The sequence below is a fragment of the Pyrgilauda ruficollis genome, unplaced genomic scaffold, assembly GCF_017590135.1.
Source record: "Pyrgilauda ruficollis isolate IOZ18807 unplaced genomic scaffold, ASM1759013v1 scaffold13, whole genome shotgun sequence".
Lineage (NCBI taxonomy): Eukaryota > Metazoa > Chordata > Aves > Passeriformes > Passeridae > Pyrgilauda > Pyrgilauda ruficollis.
Window position 1 is genome coordinate 7,695,122 of NW_024511432.1, and position 19,993 is coordinate 7,715,114.

Below are 19,993 nucleotides of genomic sequence, written 5' to 3' on the forward strand. Positions count from 1 at the left end.
TCTTACCAGCTGACGTGTTTGAAAAGCACGTTCTTCTGCGTGTCATAACGGGTAAGGGAAAACCAAACCAAAACAAAACCCATCCCACCTCCCCCTCCTGCCCCAGCAACCCAAGGCATGCTTATTCTTTGAACTGGAGAGCAGCTGAGCTGACATGTGGCTCACTTGCCAGGTTCTGAAACTGCAGTGCTGGGCAACTCTAGGATTTTGATATTCAAACTCTGTATTTGTGCCGCCAACATTTAACCTCACATTCCAGGGCGGGGCTGGGCTCAGAGCCTGGGACATTCCAAAAAGCATTCCAGCCAGCAAGGCCCTGGAGGTAGACCCTCAGTGAGTGCATCCACACTAAAGGCTGGTAAAAATATCTCTGCATTCCCATTCACGTTTCTAGTAAGCAGAATACAGGGAGGACAAGTTGCAGTTCTCCCCATACCCATGGACCACACTTTGGCAGGTATCATTACAAATACTCTCTGCAGCATCATTATCAAGTAAAAAAAACACAAATGCTCTTTTGTTGGCTGATGGTACCCCTAGGACAAAAACCCCTCCAGTTGCTTCACAGAGTTCCATAGGATTAACTGTGAAACATTTTCACTAAGCAAATACTTAAAATAGAGCACAGCTTTCATCAGTATTGACCAAGTATTAATATTCACACCACAATAAAATTAAAAAAAAAAATTCTGAAAAGTGAAGCTAAATATCCTGCAACCCAGATGTGGTCTCAATTGCCACCCTATGCAAGAATGCTGAAGTGCAATGGCTGGGTTGGTAAATACTGCAGAAGACAGTGGATTTTTGTGCCAACAGTAAAAATACCTGCCACCTTCTGTTTCTGGAAGGTACAGCAGGGAAGAGAAGCACGGCAGAAACTCACAGACAGTAACCATTTGCTCTTTAAAAGCAATGTCAATGTAAGGATTTCTAGGAGGAAAGCACTGGTCACTGAAGTAATTACTTTCCCACCAGCGCTGAGAAGGGAACACACACAATAAATAGAGTTATCCTATCTGCAGAACTGGTTAGGATGAATTCAATGATCAAAGTTGTCACACATTAGTTGTAACAGAGTTACAAGGAATGAAAGTATGTAACAAAGTCATTAAATCACAACATTCTGGCAAGCACATAGATATATATATACAAGTGCAACATTTCTTTGGTTCTTCCTGAAACTGATCAAAGGTGTCAAATGTTACATTTTCTAGCCATTTGCCAGAATTACAGCCCTTCTATATTTAGCATTAAAAGCTCATTCCAACAGAGTGACACCTCACTCTGATTTTCACAGGCTCTGTTTGGCCTATCCATAGATACAGCACAGACAACCCCATCAGTGTGTACAACCACTGCAGACAGCTAAGAGAAGTGTAACATTGGCAACCATGTAATAATTTCAGGAAGGATTTGAAAACATGAGGTTATTAGAAAACAGAAACATCCCCGTGCAAGCACCCATTTGATTTAATACACACACTTTGCAGGCAAGTATTAACATAGAATTTGTTTAACTCATAGCAAACTATGCAGCCAGTTTATCCAGCTCTCTCAATCAACCAAGCCAAGGCACATATTCTGTAATAGGAGCAATAAAGCACCTCCAGGCTGGTATTCATGCAACCTGTGTCAAGGTATCTATCTTCAACTACAGCTGAAGAATAGAACCCAAATGAACCCAAGACTTACACCTCCTCAAGCAGCACTGGAACACAAAGCTCTCACCACAAACCTGTGCTCTGGATTGCATGGAGGCACTGGCTGGAAGGAAGCAATAGGGAAAGTCTGCACAGGCTGTACCTCACTAAGGAGGCAGGAGGAGGCACATTCACATCACATGACAAAATACCAGAAATAACACCCCCAAGGTACAAATACTGTTATGAAGGCCTTGGCTCCTAAATTCAATGATCCTATCTGACTTCTGTAAGAAGCTCAAGTCAGTAGTGACACACTTTCTCTTGAGTAATTTTTTGGGGTTTTCTGGGTCAAAAGAGAAATAACATGCTTCTCATGACTGACTTATCTATAAACTCATCCCAATCCACTGGAACTTCCACTGATCCACAGTAATTGCTGTCATACAAGTCCGCCCTGTACTTAGGCACCACCACCTGTATTACCCAAAGATTCAATTTTCCTTTTAGACAGACAATGATTACAAGACTAAGCCAGATGTGTGGCAATGGGTACAAATTGAAATACTGGACAGTCCATGTAGAAGAAGGAAAAAACCCCACTTCTGCTTACCTTAAGAGTGCTCAAACACTGGAATGGCTTGCCAAGAAAGCTTGTGGAGTCTCAATCCTTGAAGATCTGCAAAACCCAGTTAGACAAGGTCCTGGGAAACCTGCCCTAGTTCAGCCTGCTTTGAGCATGGGGTTTGGACCACACAGTCTCCAGAGATCCTTTCCACACTCAAACATTCCATGATTCTATCACATTAGACCCTGCAAATGACACTGGTAGCAGGATCTAAAAATTACTTTTTCTTTATTATTGTGGCTTCAAATAGTTCTGACAAAAGATAGAATTTATAATAGGAAAAGGGTTACTTCTGAAATTTCTGATTAATACTGCAAATTTTTTAGTGCTTCATAGCAAAACTGTAGCACTAAAATAATATCTAATGTAAATATATTAAAGTGTGTTTACTGTAATGTACAAATTGAACAAGAAAAATTTCTTTCTTCCTAGACTGTATAGATTTACTGTAAATTACTCCAATCTAAACAGCGGACATTTGAACTTCACAATCCTGAATATTATCTGTTAAGATATTGTTCTTCCTTTTTAAAAGAATGGTTTAATGTGGCACTACCACTTGAGGAAAAGAATAGAATTTTTAAATAGAAAGATTCTTTATGAATTACAACCAAATGAATTATATCTTATACATTCTTTATACAAAGTACTTTAGAGATCATGGCATGATACAGCCCCATCAATTTGTTTTCAGACCAGAGCTGATAATCTCAAGATCCCTCACACTGTTGAGGGAAACTAAGCCACTGTTTCAATAAACTGTTAACAACAAATATCTCTGAATTCTTTTGGCATTCTTTTGTGGATTCAGAACTCTAATTTGAGTCAGACAAGCTCAGCTGAGTTGCCATGAATTAGACAGGGTCTGTATCCTCTCTTGGCATACAGCATTTACTTACAGTTTACTTTAATAGGAAGTTGTGATGATGTTGAAAACAAAGAAGAGAACATGGGCCTTTGATCAAGACCCCTGTATCACTAACAGCTGATTACTGAGACAAACAAGGTCACATTTCAAGAACATACAAGGCCATATTTGGATGGCCATTACTGCAAGTAATCTACTTGTAGACATTTACGAGGACTTTCAAGTTCAAAAGACAAAAAGGACAAAGTCAGTGCTACCAGGCTTTGCTCCAGTTCCTTACTGGAAAGACACAATTGTTAATACCTAAGACCAGGAAAGGACAGTTAATTCTACTGCCATATTTCTGAAGGTAAAAAGTAGTAGAAGTTATCACAGAAGAATGTTATTTTAATGCTTGTCTTAAAAATTGTAAGTCCTTCTTTCGGAAAAAAAAACATTTTCTTGATACGAGGGGTGTAAACAAAGTTTGCAAAATATGCATAAAACTCAACTGACACAACCATGTCTACTTTGCTACTAATTACTTTCCTACATTGATTTTTCTGATTTACTACACAGCTCCAACACACAGTTACATTCCTCTGTTTGTGGATGATGTATTAATACATCTCTTACCTGTACACTGTAGACTCATTAAAAATAAAAAAGCAAGTAATGAAATCAATGACAAAATTGCTTTGAAAATACCTGATATTTTAAAAAAGTTTATTATTAGGATTACCTTCTCCACGTTCTTTAAAATCAAGTTCTTAATTATCATCTGAAAGGCACCATAGAGACAGTGAGTGGTGAACAGTAAACATCTCAGTGGCATTTTTCACAACTGGGAAATTTATCTGTCTCTGAGAGAATCCAAATGAAATGTGAACAGCAAGATATACAAACAGGAGCTCATTTGTAGCTGCATAGGCATGAAACCTCTAATTTCCATTAATTCCATGCTACCGTGGCATCTTCAGCACATTCATGTCAGAAGTGTCTTCAATAAAATTAGCTTTTTTATGGGAAGGCTCAGCAAGGTCCTCTCCATGGTCTCTGCTAATCAAGGGCTGCTGGTCCCCCCTCTTGCGTTTGTTAATCAGGTGATTTTCTCCCTCACAGAGCTTTCCCTCTGGGACACCCAACGTTCTCAGACAGACAATAGCTGCAGCCTGCTCTGCCAGCTTCTTGGACTTGTCCCTGAAGAGCAAGCACACAGAGCACACGTGAAAGTAGAAACTGAGGTCTCTACACTGCCAAGAGACAATTTCCTGTCTCTGATGCAACATCATGAAACAAACAGCATTTGTAGTCATCTCACAGCAGAAAAACAAACCACGTCACTTCCAGAAATTATTTCAATCTTGCTAGGTGTCAAGTGTTGATGCATTGCTCCTGATGCAATATTCCTAGAAAATCTGTCTCTATCAGGGCTTGTCTCTTAACACTCTCCATGCCAATGGTACACAGCCAATGTGTGTTTGGTCCACAGAAAGGTAACTTTTACAAATCTGATCACTAAACAAAACTGAGTTATGAAGGATCAGTTTTCTTGAAAGAGGCTCAGGCATAAGTATACTCTCTGTCAGTTGTACAAGTTCATTGATGCTGACAAAAGCAGGAACTGTTCCATAATAATAAAAATTCTGCCATTTCTGAGAAAAACTGCCCATCACACATTTGTGGAAGTCAGTATTCGAAAACATTTTCTTCTCAAAATTTCCTATCAGCTGAGCATAACTTCCTAAAGTCTCTGAACAGGAAGGCTGCAAAGCAGTTGTGTGCACTTGTCCTGTTTAAAATGTTCAATGCTGAGCTCTAGCTTTGCAGTTAAATCAAGATCACCTTAGGTGCAAATGCCTCAAATCAACTCTGGTATTAATAGTTGATTGTATAAAATACCACCAAGAAACTTTAGAGCAGGCCTGGATGGAGCTGCTAATTAACTGTGATCTCCAAGAACTCAGTGCACCGTCCTCTGCTTTCACTGGATATAGACACTTAGCCCGGACCTCTCATTGGGAATGGATCTGCTGCAGTGGCTGAAGACATAACCTCCTCCAACATTCCCTCTGCCTCCCTTGGCTTCTCTCTGAACTCATCACATACAGAATGGAACTGGGTCACCCATTTGCTCCCCTTCCAATACAACTTGTGGACTAACACAAAGTGAATTCAAATCTGTAACTGTTTACTTGATTATGCCAGTGCTTACTTCCTCTTGTCACATTCACTTCTCAGAAGTTTTTAATCCTTTCTCCTTCCTAGAAGTAGCTTTAGGAGGTAGCTTTCAGTTGACCTTTATCAAAGTCAACTGGAATAAACTGGAATATCCTTTTAATGCAAGTTTTTAAGCAACATTTCAGAAACAAAAATACAGCTGAAAAACCCATTAAGGATGGCTTACCACAGAGTTGATCGGTATTTTTGCTCAGCTACTGTCACTACTGAACAGAATAATCTATCCAGTGGTCTTTGAACCTGTAGACAAAAAGAATTAAAAGGGAAGGGGCTGTCAAATACCAGTCATGAAATTTACAGAAGAAATATCATCGACATTCCTTCATAGGTATAAAGAAAAGAATAACAAGTAACATAACTTTAAAATTACTCTAATTCACACCACCAATTTCACCATATATATTTAACATTAAAAAAATTAAGGAATTGTCCAAGCTACAAATATTTTTGCTTTACAAAAATAAAAAGTAATCCAACAATGTCCCCATGTAACCAAACAGCCACTCCTGTCCCATACAGTTCCTATCTGTAACAGTGTGCAACAGAGAAAACATTCCAAGATTTAATTCTTTACTTCACAGAAGCAGTAAAAGAAAGTCAGTCATGGGCTCCTACATAATGACCAAGAAGTTACAGCAACTTCTTTCACAAACGAATCAAAGGCAGACTGAAGGTCTGACTTTTAATTTTTTATTTTCTAATAAATAAGCTGTTGTTGTCATACCTGTGTGCATTACCATTTCTGCAGCTGCTTTCTGAAAGAGCTACACCAGACTGGAAAGCAGAATTTAGGACCTTGAGTCCTAAAATACTTAGTTTCATATACAATGCAAAGGAAGAGGTTTGAAAGGGTTTTTCATTGACTCACAGTTTCATAAACAGGCTGAGGATGCTTTTCTTTCCTACACCATTCCAGAAGATACATTTTTGGAGTGATCTGTGGTGGATATTCTCGCCTAGACAGAAAAATTTGTGGTCAACAACTGTGCACAAAGTTCTATTTTAAAAAGACAGTGCTGCTTATTGTATTACTTCTACCAGTTATTTGAAGTTTAGTTTTACAGCTCAAATTATGAAAAAGATGCTTCTTCATTAGAAGCAAGAAAAAGCTGTGACAAAACATCTAAAATAAACTCTAAAATTTTCCTGAACATTTACTTCCTGTAGTAATACAGCTAGAGAAGAGATACTCAGCAGAAAGGAGATCCTAACTAAATAGGTGACACAGAAGAGAGATACAGTTTGGTACTGCTTATTATAAGCACCAATTAATCACTAGTAGAAAAAAGGAGAAGCTGCTTCTGTTATGAAGCAGTAATCAAATAAAAAAAGCGTAGAAAATGCAGGAATTTAGTCAGTTATTGACAAAGAATTACAGACCCTCATACATGGCAAAAAAAACCCAGTTCTCAAGGAGTCAGGTAATATATCCTCTAAATACTAAAGCATTATGACTGCATTTGTAGACGATTTTACATATGACACCCTTCTTGAGCTGTTTGATAGGCCTATTAGCAAACCCAACAAACATGAGTTTAACATGGAAAGTAACAGCAATTCTATAGGCTTCACAGATTAAAATTAAAAATTATATAAAATAGAATTCAACTCCATTAATTAATTTTTCACAGAATAGCTTATGAGTGGAACACATTTAGAAGACTTCAGATGAGCATCTTCTCTGCTTAGAAGAGTATCAAGAAGTTTGTTCAAGACTTCTTATAGAAAAATTATGTTTTAGTCAAGTTTCACTAAAAATAAATGAACTGTACATATTTGTAATACACTTTTCTACATAGAGATGTTATTTTTTAAATTTTCTTTTAGAGCACTCAGCATTTTCAGCAAGTTAAGTGAGGGAATTAAGCAGTCTCAGGAAGCCTGGAACTAAAGAACATCCTACAACATCCAAATGGCACAGGAAAAGTGGTGATTATGCAATGATGTTCACTTACTGCTTCATAGGAATTCACCCAGTAAGTGCTGTTTTGCAAATCATCATTTTCAAAAAACTGTTAAGACACTGTGAACCTCACAGTTATTATTCAGAGATGCAAGACAGTGAAAAATTTGATTTGCATGCTTACTTGTCAAATCTAACAGCCATTTTTATTACATCTGGATCTTCCATTTGGTCATCTTCATCTTGCACCTTGGTTACTAAAGATGTTTTCTTTGCTTCAAAAATAGCTGTGGTTTCTTCATAGAAGTCACCCATTTCAAAGGCTTCACTATTCAAACAGAATTCCTTTATGTTAGAGATCAGTTTATAAATTTTTGTATCACATTATGACAGAGAAAGAAAATGTAGAAATCAATTGTGTTTACGGTATAGTTAAGAGTACAGAGAATGAAGTGGAAGTGTGGCTGTATTCTGCACAGTGACATTACATTACTGCTACAAGTAGGAAAAGGATGTTCTAATTTCCAGCACTACACATGCAATTTGTAGCCTGGAAGTGAAGGAAGAATCAGTCAGAAATACAGTCCTACAGTGTTCAAGTTATTAGTTCATTTAGTAACTTGCAGCTGGATGAATCAGCAAACAAACATCTCAGAGTGACTCCTGGTGCATCAGCTCCACAAAGGCAATATGAGCAAAAAGTAGGAAAAAGAATCTTATTCTAATTATAGTGATTAAAAATACTCTAAGCAATAAACCCTATAGCATCCAAACCTCTCAACATCTCAGATTTTCTGACTTCAGAGTATCATTCACAAGCCCAAATAAAGAGAAGAAGCAACCAGGATTTTAGTCAAAGGCAAAAGCCTCAAAGCCTTTTAAATTTCAAACTCATGGCAGGCTGGATCTACTTTGAAAAACTGAGACTATTGATTTTTTGCAGATGATAATGGCAATAAAATCTGCAGCATAAAAGAAACTTTTACTTTCTGTTCTGAAGATGCTGGTTGATACAGGGCTGCTCAATGACAAAATGGATTCTGCCCACAAAGCCATCTCCAATGCTCCAAGAAAAAAAGCAATGAAGCTGAACAATACTAACTTATGCTTCTGAGGGAAGGCAATTTATTACATACTGCTACATAAATGTTTTGTGAGAAGAGCAGCAGGCTGTTCTCTTGCATTCAGCACTGAGGTTAAAGCTCAAATGGCTGTAACCCATCCTCACCACCAGGAGACAGCAGAATTATGCACTATAATTGTCTGAAGATAAAACTGCTGCATTTTAAAAAACTGAATGTTCCTCAGTTATCTGGACATGAAACAGGTTGTTCAGAACAGGGGTTAAAAGACCAAGTTTGCTGGCAGAAAGCAGTTTCATAAATTTCCAAATGGCTCTCTCTGTCCCCCTCTCCTGCACACACATGGCCTTTTGAAGCTGGTATTGCATCACATGTACAAAAAGAGAGAGTTTGATTTTGGAAGCCCCTAAAGAATTGTTAGGCACAGCACATAAACCCCCTAGTTTTATACTAGATCTCTATCCAGTGTTCATGTGTATGAACTGTGACACCTCTGATTACCTGTGTAAAACTGTTACATTACAGTACTTGTTTTACATACTATGCATTGCTATTCATGCAGCAGAAAACACCACCACCCTCTGGGCTAAGACTTTATTGAAGTTGCAAAAGATTTGAGTTCTAATCTATACTTTATCTTTGTTCCTAAACTCAAAATCTATAATTGAAATAGATAGTGTGTTAGCATACTAAAACGTGTCAAACTCTTAAAGTTGCCAAAGTGAAAAGCAACTTGCAAAGTTTAAATGTTGTTCATGGATTCCACTGCTCCTTTAAGAATAATGAAGTCAGCTCCCTTCATATATGCAATGCTAACTCCCTTCATTGTACTTTAATGTAATAATCATGGACAGAATTATTTCTAGAAAGTCAAATTGGTAAAAGGCAATAAAATGGCAAAAGGATTGCAGGCATTTCCTTTTGAACATGAAAAGAATGCTGATTAGAGTTTGTTAGAAACCAATACATTCTTTTTCAAAATAACTCAAGCTTTCAACATTCCTATCCATTTTCATATACATTAGATATCAAACAATTTCAGACTGTTCATTTTATAAAAATCAAGGAGACTCCTCTCCTCCCTTCTATCAGAAGCCACACAACATGGATATGACACATGCAAGCTCAGAGCTTTATTTTGTTCAGTTTGAGATGTGTCCAAATCCGAATTCCCTAATTCTGTGCAAATTCTTTATTCATCTGCCTATTTTACGGTTTCTCTCAAAATTTTTGTTCTTTCATTTCTGTCTCTCCCCCTGAGAAATTTCATCCAGTCTGTTTCAGATATGCAGGATGATAAGATTCTTTAAAGCTACTACATTTCCTCAAAAAGGCTGCCATCATTCATTAAGGTATACCACGAATGAAAGCAGCACAAAAAATTACATTAAAGTACCATACAACCAGACAACCCTGATATATGTTTTCGAGTTTCTAAGTGCTCATTTTAAAACAAATATGTTATAAATATTCCAGTAACATTATAAACCTCACATGCAAGTGGGAAAGCTGAATCAAATCCTTGGAAGAATACAAGTTCCACAAAATTTCAGACAAGCTGAAATTTTTCTTAATTACTTCAGGTAAATACTGGATAATTGCTTGTCATTCAGTGCAGCACCACTCAAATTAGTGTGCTGAATACAGAGAGTTTTAGGGTTAAAGATTGAAGATCTGAGCATGGAGGAAAGCTGAAAAAGTTTACTCTGATATTTCACATCTCCCATCCAGATTTTTTGGGGTTATTGCAACTTCTCCTGACAGTGTGAAATGCCAGGCAGTGCTAGATAGAGAAGTGATGTGCAAGTCTGACAGAGCACAACTCCTTTTCTGAAGGCCATGCTTACCAGATCTCCTGTGTGGACTGTGCAGCGTGCAGCTTCTTACCCTGAGTAGTTTCCAACTGTTCTCTTAACATCTGAGACAAGCAGTATTTAGTGTTGGTGTAGTGATTGTCATACCTCACTGCCTGATGGAAAGAGACAAAGAATTCAAAACACCAAACAAATTTATCTTCTGTACTGCACATGGTGTATTGATGACTTCCACAACCATTTTTGAAAGGCAAGCCACAGTGCAGTTTCTTCAGTAACATATTCAACACTACCCATGAATGTGACTATAGTCTGATTATTTTGGCATGACTTCACCAACTAAAGTTCAGCTGACTTATATACTTCTGAAGAAAGAGTTGAGCTGTTTACATCACTGACTAGAAATGCACTGATATTTTAGTAAGTAACTCATTAATAGCAAGCTTAAATTAAAAAAAAAATATCGAATTGATGACATGATCAAAGTTACAGATCTCTGACTAATTTCCTATGATATCATTAAAATATTGGTTTTGAATAATGGATAAAATTTTATATATTAGATTACTTAGCTAATGGAGCTACAGTACTGCAATACAGCATTACTTTATTGGCAAATCATTCCCTTTGCTTCCCTACTGCAAATATTTCTTGACAGTATGTGTGAAAAGTAATTAATTTCTAAAAGTGAATCTAGGAGCAACTGATTTTTTAATCTGTATATAATAATCTGCTCAATTTGTGCAGCTGTGACTTTGAAAGAGTTGGACTACATATTTTTAGATTTCTTTACATTTTTAGATAGCCTGATAAGCCTCATAAATGCTCCCAAGAACAAGTTTTCTGAACATTTTTTTTCTGAACAAAATCAAACAGAGGAAGCAGGGTTGATTTGCAAGGATCATGTAACATGCACTACACTAAAATATCCCCAGAACCAAGTCTTTGAAATGAAGAGGAGTTAAGATGCTGCAGTAGGATTTGAATTAACAATTCTAAACAATGTTAATTACAAGTAAAATCTTCATAAAAACATACATATTTGATGTAATCTTGCATGACATCCTTCAAGGGGCAAAACCCCTCTTTTCTGAAGACAGAGGGGTTCCACATGGCAGCACGAGCAATCATGACTGATGAGGCAGCTGTTGCTTTCTGGAAAGTCTCAATGTCTGCATGCTCCTTAATGAAGTCATGAGATCCTCCACTAAAAATTAACAACACTAATAAAATTAATCATGGTTCTTTTTCCTGCACTTGGAAATCTTAAGTAGAAGCATCTGACCAGAACGAGCTAATTAGTCCAACTTACTTCGCTATTACTGGAATGGAGACAGCTTCAGATATGGCCTTGATCACATCACAGTGGACAGGGTGCTGAGGCCTCTCCTCCTTCTTCCTTTCCAACAAACAAAAAAAAAAAAAGACAAGACCAAAGATTTCCTGTGGAATTTACCTCTAAACCACAGCAGACATGACACAAGGATTATTGGGATATACTCATTTCAGCTTATTTATTTTATATATTTGATTTTTTTAGATACAAAGTATGCAAGATAATGTTAGTTTTATTTGGTCTTTGAGAAAAAATATTTAGGAAAAGAGCAGCAAGCAGTTTAATTCCATAATTACTGACTGGATTTCCTAGAACACCAATTCAGTTAACAGCTGAAATCAGAACCACATATTGCATTTAGAGTATAGAGTATACTCATATCAGTCATATCATACTGTGGTACAGTCATCAAACTAAAAAAATCTAAGTCTTTCTTGCCTAAAATCAATTTACCTTCCATGGACTGCAATGGCAGCAATGCCAGTTTTCTCTATTCTCTTCACCAGGTTCACAGTATCCTCCACCTGAGGGATAAGACAGTCTGACATGATTTTAATTCAAAGCAAAAGGAATAACTATCATGTGACCATTGTACAAACAAATGCTGAATTCTTCTTTAATCAAGAGAGATATGATTCTTGTCTTTCATCAATAGCATAACATGTGCAACCATTTAATATATACTTCAATTAAAGAACTATATGCCATGGCCAAAAAAAAAGAATCCATTTTCAATGCTTCCTTGAACCTACCAATCTCAAACTTTCTCAAACCAGGTAACATAATACTCTGTAGCAGGAGAATATTTTCCAAAGGCTTTCAGACTATCAATTGAAAATGACTGGAACATTTGATTAGCAAGTCCTCTCTAATGACTCCTCTGTAAATTGTAATTGAAATGTTTTTCAGTAAGAGGATGCCTTCTGAAATCAACCTAACATGCAATCACACAACTATAAATATTCTTCTCAGATGTGTCTTAAAAAACTTAACCAGCATCTAAAAAATTCTAAGGATATTCATACATGCCCAGTATATCTTCAAAGAGATAAAATGCTCTTAAAAAGCAGAAATAAAATTGACACACGCTGCACTAGCCTGTCTTATGCATCTTTAGGGAAAGGGAGAATGAAAAAAAGGCAAATTTTCCTTTCAAAAGCTGGAGGAATATCTGTGCCTCATCCCAAACATATCAGATTCAGTCTGAAAACTGCAACATGTGCCAGCTGGCAGGGATGCAGAGACAGAAGCTCACTTGCTGCTCTGATGGATGACATTATGCAAAACCAGCTTGAAACAAAAAGGAAGAGGCTCTAAGATAAAGGTGCCAGTTCTCTAATTTAATACTTCAGAACCAAAATGATCTTAGACCAGGTTACTGATTCTTTTCACTCAAGATTCATTTGTTTATCCCAACACCTACATGACTTCTGAACAAAGCTGGCTCAGGTACAGTTCATCCATCTACTGAAGTATCTGTTTAGGTCATATGCAATCATAGTATCTGGGAAGTAATTAAATACTCAATTGTTAAGTAATCAGTCTTTAAAAGAAAAGGCATATAATCTCTTGAAGGTTTAAAAGTATGTAGAGCATTCATCTTAAAAAAAACCAAAACAGTAAGAAAGCTACATTAGCTGACATCAGCTGTAAAAAAAAAATCCTGAAAAGGACACACCCCATAACTTCATTGGCTGTTCTAACTGCAAGAACAGGAAAACAGTATGGAAGAAAAATTAGTCTGAAAGAACAGAAAACAATCATCTATTGGCTACCCCATGTGAAAAACAGGAATTAACAGCATCTACTGGCTGCTCGAGGGTGCTGTCCTACAACCTTTTGTACCTCTATGACATAAAAAATTACTTAGTTGGGAAATTTAGAAGATAAAAGCCTCTGTGCCCTTGCCTAGCATAGAAACTGACAAGCCCACAGTCACAGCCTCTGTGCACCTGCAGGTCAGATTTAGGCTGGGACAGCATCCCAAACAGAAATTTTAAGTTCCAAGTGCTATTTCACAGCAACAGGCATACACTGGAACATACTAGAACAACATATATTCTAACTGATAGTAAATCAGAGCACTAACAGCTAAACACTTCAGCACAACAATTTATGCTCTTACTGAGGGCAAAATGCGGATTTTGCAGGTGACTGGTTTGCAAATTCCTTTAACAAGGGTGGTCAATATCTGAAAAAAAAAGAGAAGACAAAAATCTGATCACAACGGTGGCATTATTGAAACTATCTTCCTCTCTCTCTTGAAAGTAAGTTAAAATAATGTAACACTGTTTACTATTCCTCTATAAAGAATCTTACATGCTAGACAAATATACACAATCTGTAACTCAATATACAATTTTATCCAGTAGATACACAAGACTACTTATAGTCTAAGACATTTTTACTGCCACTTCTTTGTTGATTTGAACTGGATTTTTAGAGACTAATTAACAGCTGCTGGAGTTTCAACACTGCTTTTAATATGACGTGACCAGTGAACTCTGATTTTAAAAAATATGCAGACACGTAAAACTCACAAATACTGCACCACACTGGAAGTTTTTAAACTGAAAAAAACCCAAAAGTAGCAGCTTTATAGTCCAGAACTAAATCAGGAATATTTATCTATAGCCTTAACTCCAGTGTCCTAAACTGATTATTCCACTCAAGCAATCACAAATTTGTTGTCTACGCAATTCATCCCTGCTGCCAGTAGAGCACAGGGCACAATTCTTCTCAAGGCAGCTCCAATCCCACCAGGTGATACTTACAGACTCTATTTTGTCAGATACTTACAGACTCTATTTTGTCAGGATCAGACAGCAGTGCTGCTCCCATACCTCCCTGGCAAAACAGAGAGAAGCTGTTACCCACTATGCAAACACATTTTTCAACTCAATTGTTTTGCCTAATAGCAGACCACAACAAAAGCACAATATTATATTCAGGGAAAAATGGCAAAATGTAAAATACAGGAGCATTACTGAACACCTTCATGCTACATTTCTTAGACCTGTATCAGAATAATTAAGCAGTAATTCAGGGCATCAGCTTGCTCTCATCACTTTAGGGAGCAGACAGGATTTCAGAAAGCTATTTTTAGCAAACATAATCATACATTTTCCTATTTTTCATCACTAACATAATTATGAACTATTTAATATTTTAGCTGTTCTTCCCACACTGTTTCATCTGCATACATAGATGCAGAGGCCAACAACATTTTTGTACAAATTTCTTTGACCCAGAACTATTGTTGGAGAATAACCATTTACCAGCACTTGTACTCCTGATCTTTCACCCTAGTACAAGATGGATATTTTGGTGTTTTGTTCTTAATTATGGTTCTGTGGAGCATTTGACATCAAAATGGAGTACCATGGTTCAATTTATTGATCCTTTATCTCTACACCAAGTGGCTTAGCAGTCCTAACAACCAGTTGGAATGCTCTGTTCTAGTCCCAGATACAGACTAATTTAGAACTGCATGTGCTTTATTAAAAAACAAACAACATTTTAAGTGATCCATTGTCCTTCCATTTAAAACTGACAAAGAACTGAATTCAGCATAGCTAAGCTGTGACTATATTTTGCTAATCATTTGCTCAGATGACAAATTGTGATTTCAGTTTTTATTAAGGCTAGGCAGAACTTATTTCACTCACCCAACAAATTAATGACTTCAGAAAAATATTAAAAAATACTAAACACTTCATTTTATCTAGCCTTTAAGAATTTAATTTTCTAACAGCCTATGTTATTTTACTGTATTAGGGCCATGACACCTTCCAGAGTGCTCCGCTTACTACAAACAATTAAATTTAATTTTTCATCAAAATTTTACTGCTTGAATTTGGAAACCAGACCATGTATTCTACACTCCATACTGCCAAGACAGAAAAAGCTCATTTAACGGTAATCAAAATCCACTTGCCTTAGTAGAGTATTCTTTTGGGCATCCCATGTTGATATCAATACCAGCCACATCACTCTCTCTGAAAGAGAAGGAAAAATCAAAATATTTTTTAGCATATTAGAACAAGAATCAAGAAACAGATATCTCGCCAGGTAATTTGTTCCATCATCATAAAGGCTTAAATGAGAACTTAAGGTAAATTTGAACTTCTGAATTTTTAGCTTCTCACTTATTTAAGTTAAATATATAAATCTTAATGATGGTCTGAAGATCAGATTCCTCAAAGGTTTCAATAACCAGTGCTGTGCAGAAGCTGCAAATACTCATCTTACATACCTTCTATATACTTAATCCCATATAAAGTATATCCACCACTAAATTTACCATTATCACTACAGCAAGTCCTATTGAAACTTCCATCTATACAAATGGAGGCTTAAAACCACCTTTTTAAGAGCCACTTTTAGTTTCTGCACAATACATTACTGGAGGCTTTAAACCCAAACAGTAAGGGACATTTTCAGGTGTATTGGCCTTGCAGCTGTGCAATACCCAGGGAAATTCATACTGGAGAGATCAAGGACACACTTGCACTAGCAAGAAGCCATCCCAGCACAGAATTTATGCAGCTGAACTTTTCTTGATTCTATCAAGAGCTACCTTGATGCTCTCAATCATAAAAAACTGTCTTCTACAATAATTGCTCTGTACAAAAAAAAATCCCAAACCCATGGTGGGAAGGGGGTGAGAGAAGATGACTTACACAAGCTTAGCTACTGCCAGGGCTCTTTCAGCATCTGCTGAACCCTGTTGGTAAAAGAAGAGGATCTATAATTACAATATACAATCAAATTAATAAAAAAACAAGGTGCTTACTTGCACATGTGTACAACTGTATTTGTTGTGAACATTTAATACAGACAGAGACCCACTGGATACTTAAAACATTTACCTACAGCACATACTGGAGTCAGCCACTGGATGATAAAAGATGATACAAAAAAGGATCCAAAGAGGTCTGTCTGCCCTCTTCACCTACAGCAATATCAAATGTTCTTAGCCCCTCAGCAACACATATTTATTTCAATGTTCTTAAGAAGCTCCACTAATAACAATTCTACAGACTCTACAAGCAACTTATTTCAGGGCTACATTACCACTGAAAAAGCTTTTTTCAGTATCTAACGCAGTCCACTCATGCTTCCCCCTTCCTCCAAGCCCATAATTTCTTGTCCTACACAGAGTGGTCTCTAAGAGCAAATTACTGTCTTTTTCTCCTCAGCACAGAGAATCTTTAATCCGTTTGTGCAATGCCAATGCACACATTAATCCTCTCTTGTCTATACTAAACAATGCTGCCTTGTTCAGTCTTTCCAGTGAGACTCTTTACAGGACAGTGCAAAACTTCAACGTGTGATCAGAGATCAGCACAATTTATATCCACATCCATAAGTACAGAAGTATCTAAGATACCTCCTACAAAACCAAGCTGCTATCTTAACCACCTCTTCTGAAAACAGCTCTAAGGAGAGCTTACAATGTAGAATCTTGATTTGTACCAACAGCTCAGAAATTCTGCAACACCTTTGGTGTGAAACCACCTCATTTAACTATGTTGTTAGAAGAATATCTCGTTCCTTACCATTTGGAAGACAACACGCTCTCTCTCCCTTTCACAAGTTCTGAAAACAACTCTGTCATTAGGTGCAACAAAGTCCACTGTTTCAAGTACTTCTGTATGAAATGAGAAACAGATAAAACAGGCAAAAATTCTGTACAAAGGTAAAAAATTTTTACAAGTCATATGACCATGTAATTTGTATATAAATGAAATGCCATCAAAGTCATTTGATGTTCTTTGAAAAGTACCAAAGCCCAGTGATGACTCAGCCAGAATGAACAGTACTATTTTTGGGAAGGGGCAGGAGGAGAGAGGAGATTTGTAGTGAACTTCTGTTTCCCAGCAGGGACATTGCAAACAACTGTTTCTATGCCACTCAGACAGGGCCAGGTCTCAAAGATACCTTTCTAAGAACTTGCAGTGACAATCATGTTATTCCAAGTCCAGCCCATGGACTTCAAGTTAATAAATGAATGATAAACAGTGAGGTCTTGTATGTGGGTGTGTATATCATCATGACACAAACAGCTAACATTTAAAAAGACACATAAAAAAAAGACAATTGGAAACTGTCTCTACTGCATCCAAACAAACTGGAAGTTAAAAACTAGAGCAGCAGACAGGTCTAAGGTAGCACTTCAAAAGCTTACTGTAAGTCCCTAGACACAATTCAGTGAGATTGTATGTACTGATACTTCACTATAATCCCTAGAAAAATGCTTCAGAAAAAGAATTACCCTTTCTCTTAACTAGAAAAGAGACTTACAGGTATTATCAAAAGAAATGCCATACTTACCATTTATAACCCTCTTACACTGCAGCATCTTTATGTCAATCAGCTCCTGAGTAGAAAGGATAAAAAAAATCTCAGTGAGATGAATTGTTTCAGCTCTAAACAGTTGCTCATTTTCTTAAGTAATTATCTAGAGAGATCAGCTTCTCTGAGCAACCTGTCCCAGTACCTCAGCACCCTCTGGTTAAAGAACTTCTTACTAATCTCAAGCTCTCCTCTCTTTAGTCTAAAACTTTTCCCCCTGGTCCTATCACTATCTGTCCTTGTAAAATGTTCCTTTCCCTCTTTTTTAAAAGCTCCCTTTAGCTACTGGAAGGGCCCAACGAGGTCTCCTCAGCGCCTTCTCTTCTCCAGAGAGAACAATCCCAACTCTCTCAGCCTGTGTTTGCAGGAGAGGTGCTCCAGCACTCTGATCAACACTGTGGCCTCTCTGGATCCACTCTAACAGGTCCAATAGTTCTTGCGCTGAGGACCCCACACCTCAATTTCAGGCAGCTTAAAAAAAAGTGTTTAAGAAACAAGGAGAGCAATGCTATGAGTGAAATACATGGATGTACAGCAGAACTAACCAGATGAGACATGAAGTCAGTCTTCAAAGTTCCTTCAAATTTCTGATTCTACTGAAACAAAATTAAAAAAAAAAAAAAACCAACCCAAAACCAAAAACCAACCTATCCCCCCAAATGCAAATAAAAGTACAACTTGAGGAAACTAGTATGGTGTTTTGTCTAAATTACTTAAAGTTACTGAACAGCCTTAAAAAATGGATTTGTCATAACTTGAGAATGGCTCAGAGAAATGCCTCAAGATATAGAGATTCTCCTTTCCTCATTTTTAATGGAAAACTATGCGTAAAAAAGAACAAGTCATACAATGAAAAAAGTACATTGTAGTTTCCTTAATAAAGTTATCAGAAAAAGCCTCATCTGCTCCTTCTCCATACCTCACAGTACACGATATCGGCACCATAGTCCAGAGCAAGCAGCCGCATTGGCAGTGTCCCCACCCGCACCATCGGAGCCAGGATCTTCTTTCCTCTGAAGCACAGCGGTGTGTTCACCGTCATTCCTGTTGCGGTACCACCTGAAAGGGAGAGCCCAGGGGGACTGCCACGGAGTGCCATTTCCCACCCGCAAACACAGGCGTGTTCTTTGCCGGGAAGGGGCGGTGGTGCCCCGCCGGCTGTGACAGGGCTCGCCGGGCAGCGGGGACCGGGCTCACCCAGCGTGAGGGCGCCGGGGGATGCTCCCCGCCCCACGGGCTCCTTCCCGAGCGAGGGGCCCCGCGCCGCCCCTGCCGGAGCCCCTCAGGGCCGCGACCGCTCCCGCGGTGGCGGCGCTGGGAAAGCCCTCAGCCGGCAGCGGAAAAGGGCGAAAGAAGGGAGCGGCACCGCCCGCCGCACTCACCCTCCTCGCGTGGCTCGGCCGCGGCTCCGCGGGGCGGGGAGAACCGGGGCCAGCGCCTGTTTCAGGCGTCATCGGGCAGCGCCACCGCCCCACGTGGGGCCGCGATGGCGCTTGGCCGGCTCGGGCCGGCGCTCGCCCTCCCGCTGCTGCTGCCGCGGCGGCCGGCGGGCAGCGGGTCAGCGGCGGCGGCGGGGAGCCCGCAGCCCCCCGGGGCCGTGGTGCGCGTCCCCTGGGCCCTGCGGCAGCGCCTGCAGCGGGGCGCGCAGCGCCGGCGGCGCGAGCAGAGGGAGGCGGCGGCGCCGCGTTCCGGGAAGCTGCTGCTGAGGAGCCGGCGGCCGGAGCTGAGCCAGCCCCGCTGGCAGACGGTGGGGCGCTGGGAGCAGCCGCCGCTGGTGTCGGCGGGCTGGAAGCACCGGAAGGCGTACGGGGATTACTTCCAGCTCGAGCCCTCGCAGGAGGCGGCTCCCGCTTTGCAGGCGCCGCCGGCTGAGGCGGGACAGGGCCCGACCTTCGCCGAGCTGGGGCTGCAGCCGGCGCTGCTGGCCGGCCTGGAGCGGCTCTCCATCAGCCGGCCCACGGCCGTGCAGCGCCTCGCCATCCCCGCGCTGCGCCGCGGCCGCAGCGCGCTGTGCGCCGCCGAGACGGGCAGCGGGAAGACTCTGGCGTACCTGCTGCCGCTGCTCGAGCGCCTGCTCGGCCGCCCCGAGGCGGCGGCGGCGGAGGCGGCGGGGCCGGCGGCGCCCCGCGGGCTGGTGGTGCTGCC

At 39.4% G+C, this 19,993-nt stretch overlaps 2 protein-coding genes across 5 annotated transcripts in view; one reads left to right on the forward strand and one right to left on the reverse strand.

The window, feature by feature from the left end:
* Positions 1–3,808: 3,808 nt before the first annotated feature.
* On the reverse strand, positions 3,809–19,268 carry DUS2 (dihydrouridine synthase 2). Of its 4 annotated transcripts, none has more exons than XM_041458885.1 (16): positions 19,231–19,268; positions 18,768–18,907; positions 17,828–17,873; positions 17,053–17,144; positions 16,174–16,217; positions 15,429–15,489; positions 14,291–14,338; positions 13,617–13,682; positions 11,945–12,015; positions 11,468–11,554; positions 11,194–11,362; positions 10,189–10,310; positions 7,444–7,587; positions 6,225–6,312; positions 5,523–5,596; positions 3,809–4,315 (listed from the first exon to the last, which is right to left on the reverse strand). In XM_041458885.1, the coding sequence occupies exons 2-16, from the start codon at positions 18,888–18,890 to the stop codon at positions 4,078–4,080; spliced, it is 1,473 nt and encodes a 490-aa protein (XP_041314819.1). In that variant the 5' UTR covers positions 18,891–18,907; positions 19,231–19,268; the 3' UTR covers positions 3,809–4,077. The 4 variants fall into 4 exon arrangements, with proteins under 4 accessions (XP_041314819.1, XP_041314821.1, XP_041314818.1 ...); XM_041458887.1 differs by lacking the exon at positions 19,231–19,268 and adding an exon at positions 19,046–19,184; XM_041458884.1 differs by lacking the exon at positions 19,231–19,268 and having other exon boundaries at positions 17,053–17,141; positions 18,768–19,022.
* The window catches only part of DDX28 (DEAD-box helicase 28), a gene marked incomplete at its 5' end in the record, with an annotated part of 2,724 nt that continues 1,681 nt past the window's right edge, over positions 18,951–19,993 (forward strand). Inside the window, 4 exon segments of the mRNA XM_041458888.1 lie at positions 18,951–18,965; positions 18,968–18,989; positions 18,992–19,324; positions 19,327–19,993. Of these exon segments, the coding sequence (XP_041314822.1) occupies positions 18,951–18,965; positions 18,968–18,989; positions 18,992–19,324; positions 19,327–19,993 (1,037 nt within the window).

Bases quoted from the DNA above. Each gene is read 5' to 3' on its own strand.
- DUS2 (XM_041458883.1), bottom strand. From the start codon at position 18,947: ATGGCACTCCGTGGCAGTCCCCCTGGGCTCTCCCTTTCAGGTGGTACC. The intron at 11,555-11,944 runs GTAAATTGATTT...TTTGTTGGAAAG, and splicing joins GCCATTGCAGTCCATGGAAG to GAAGAAGGAGGAGAGGCCTC. The intron at 7,588-10,188 runs GTAAGCATGGCC...CTGTTTGAATAG, and splicing joins CAGTCCACACAGGAGATCTG to TGAAGCCTTTGAAATGGGTG.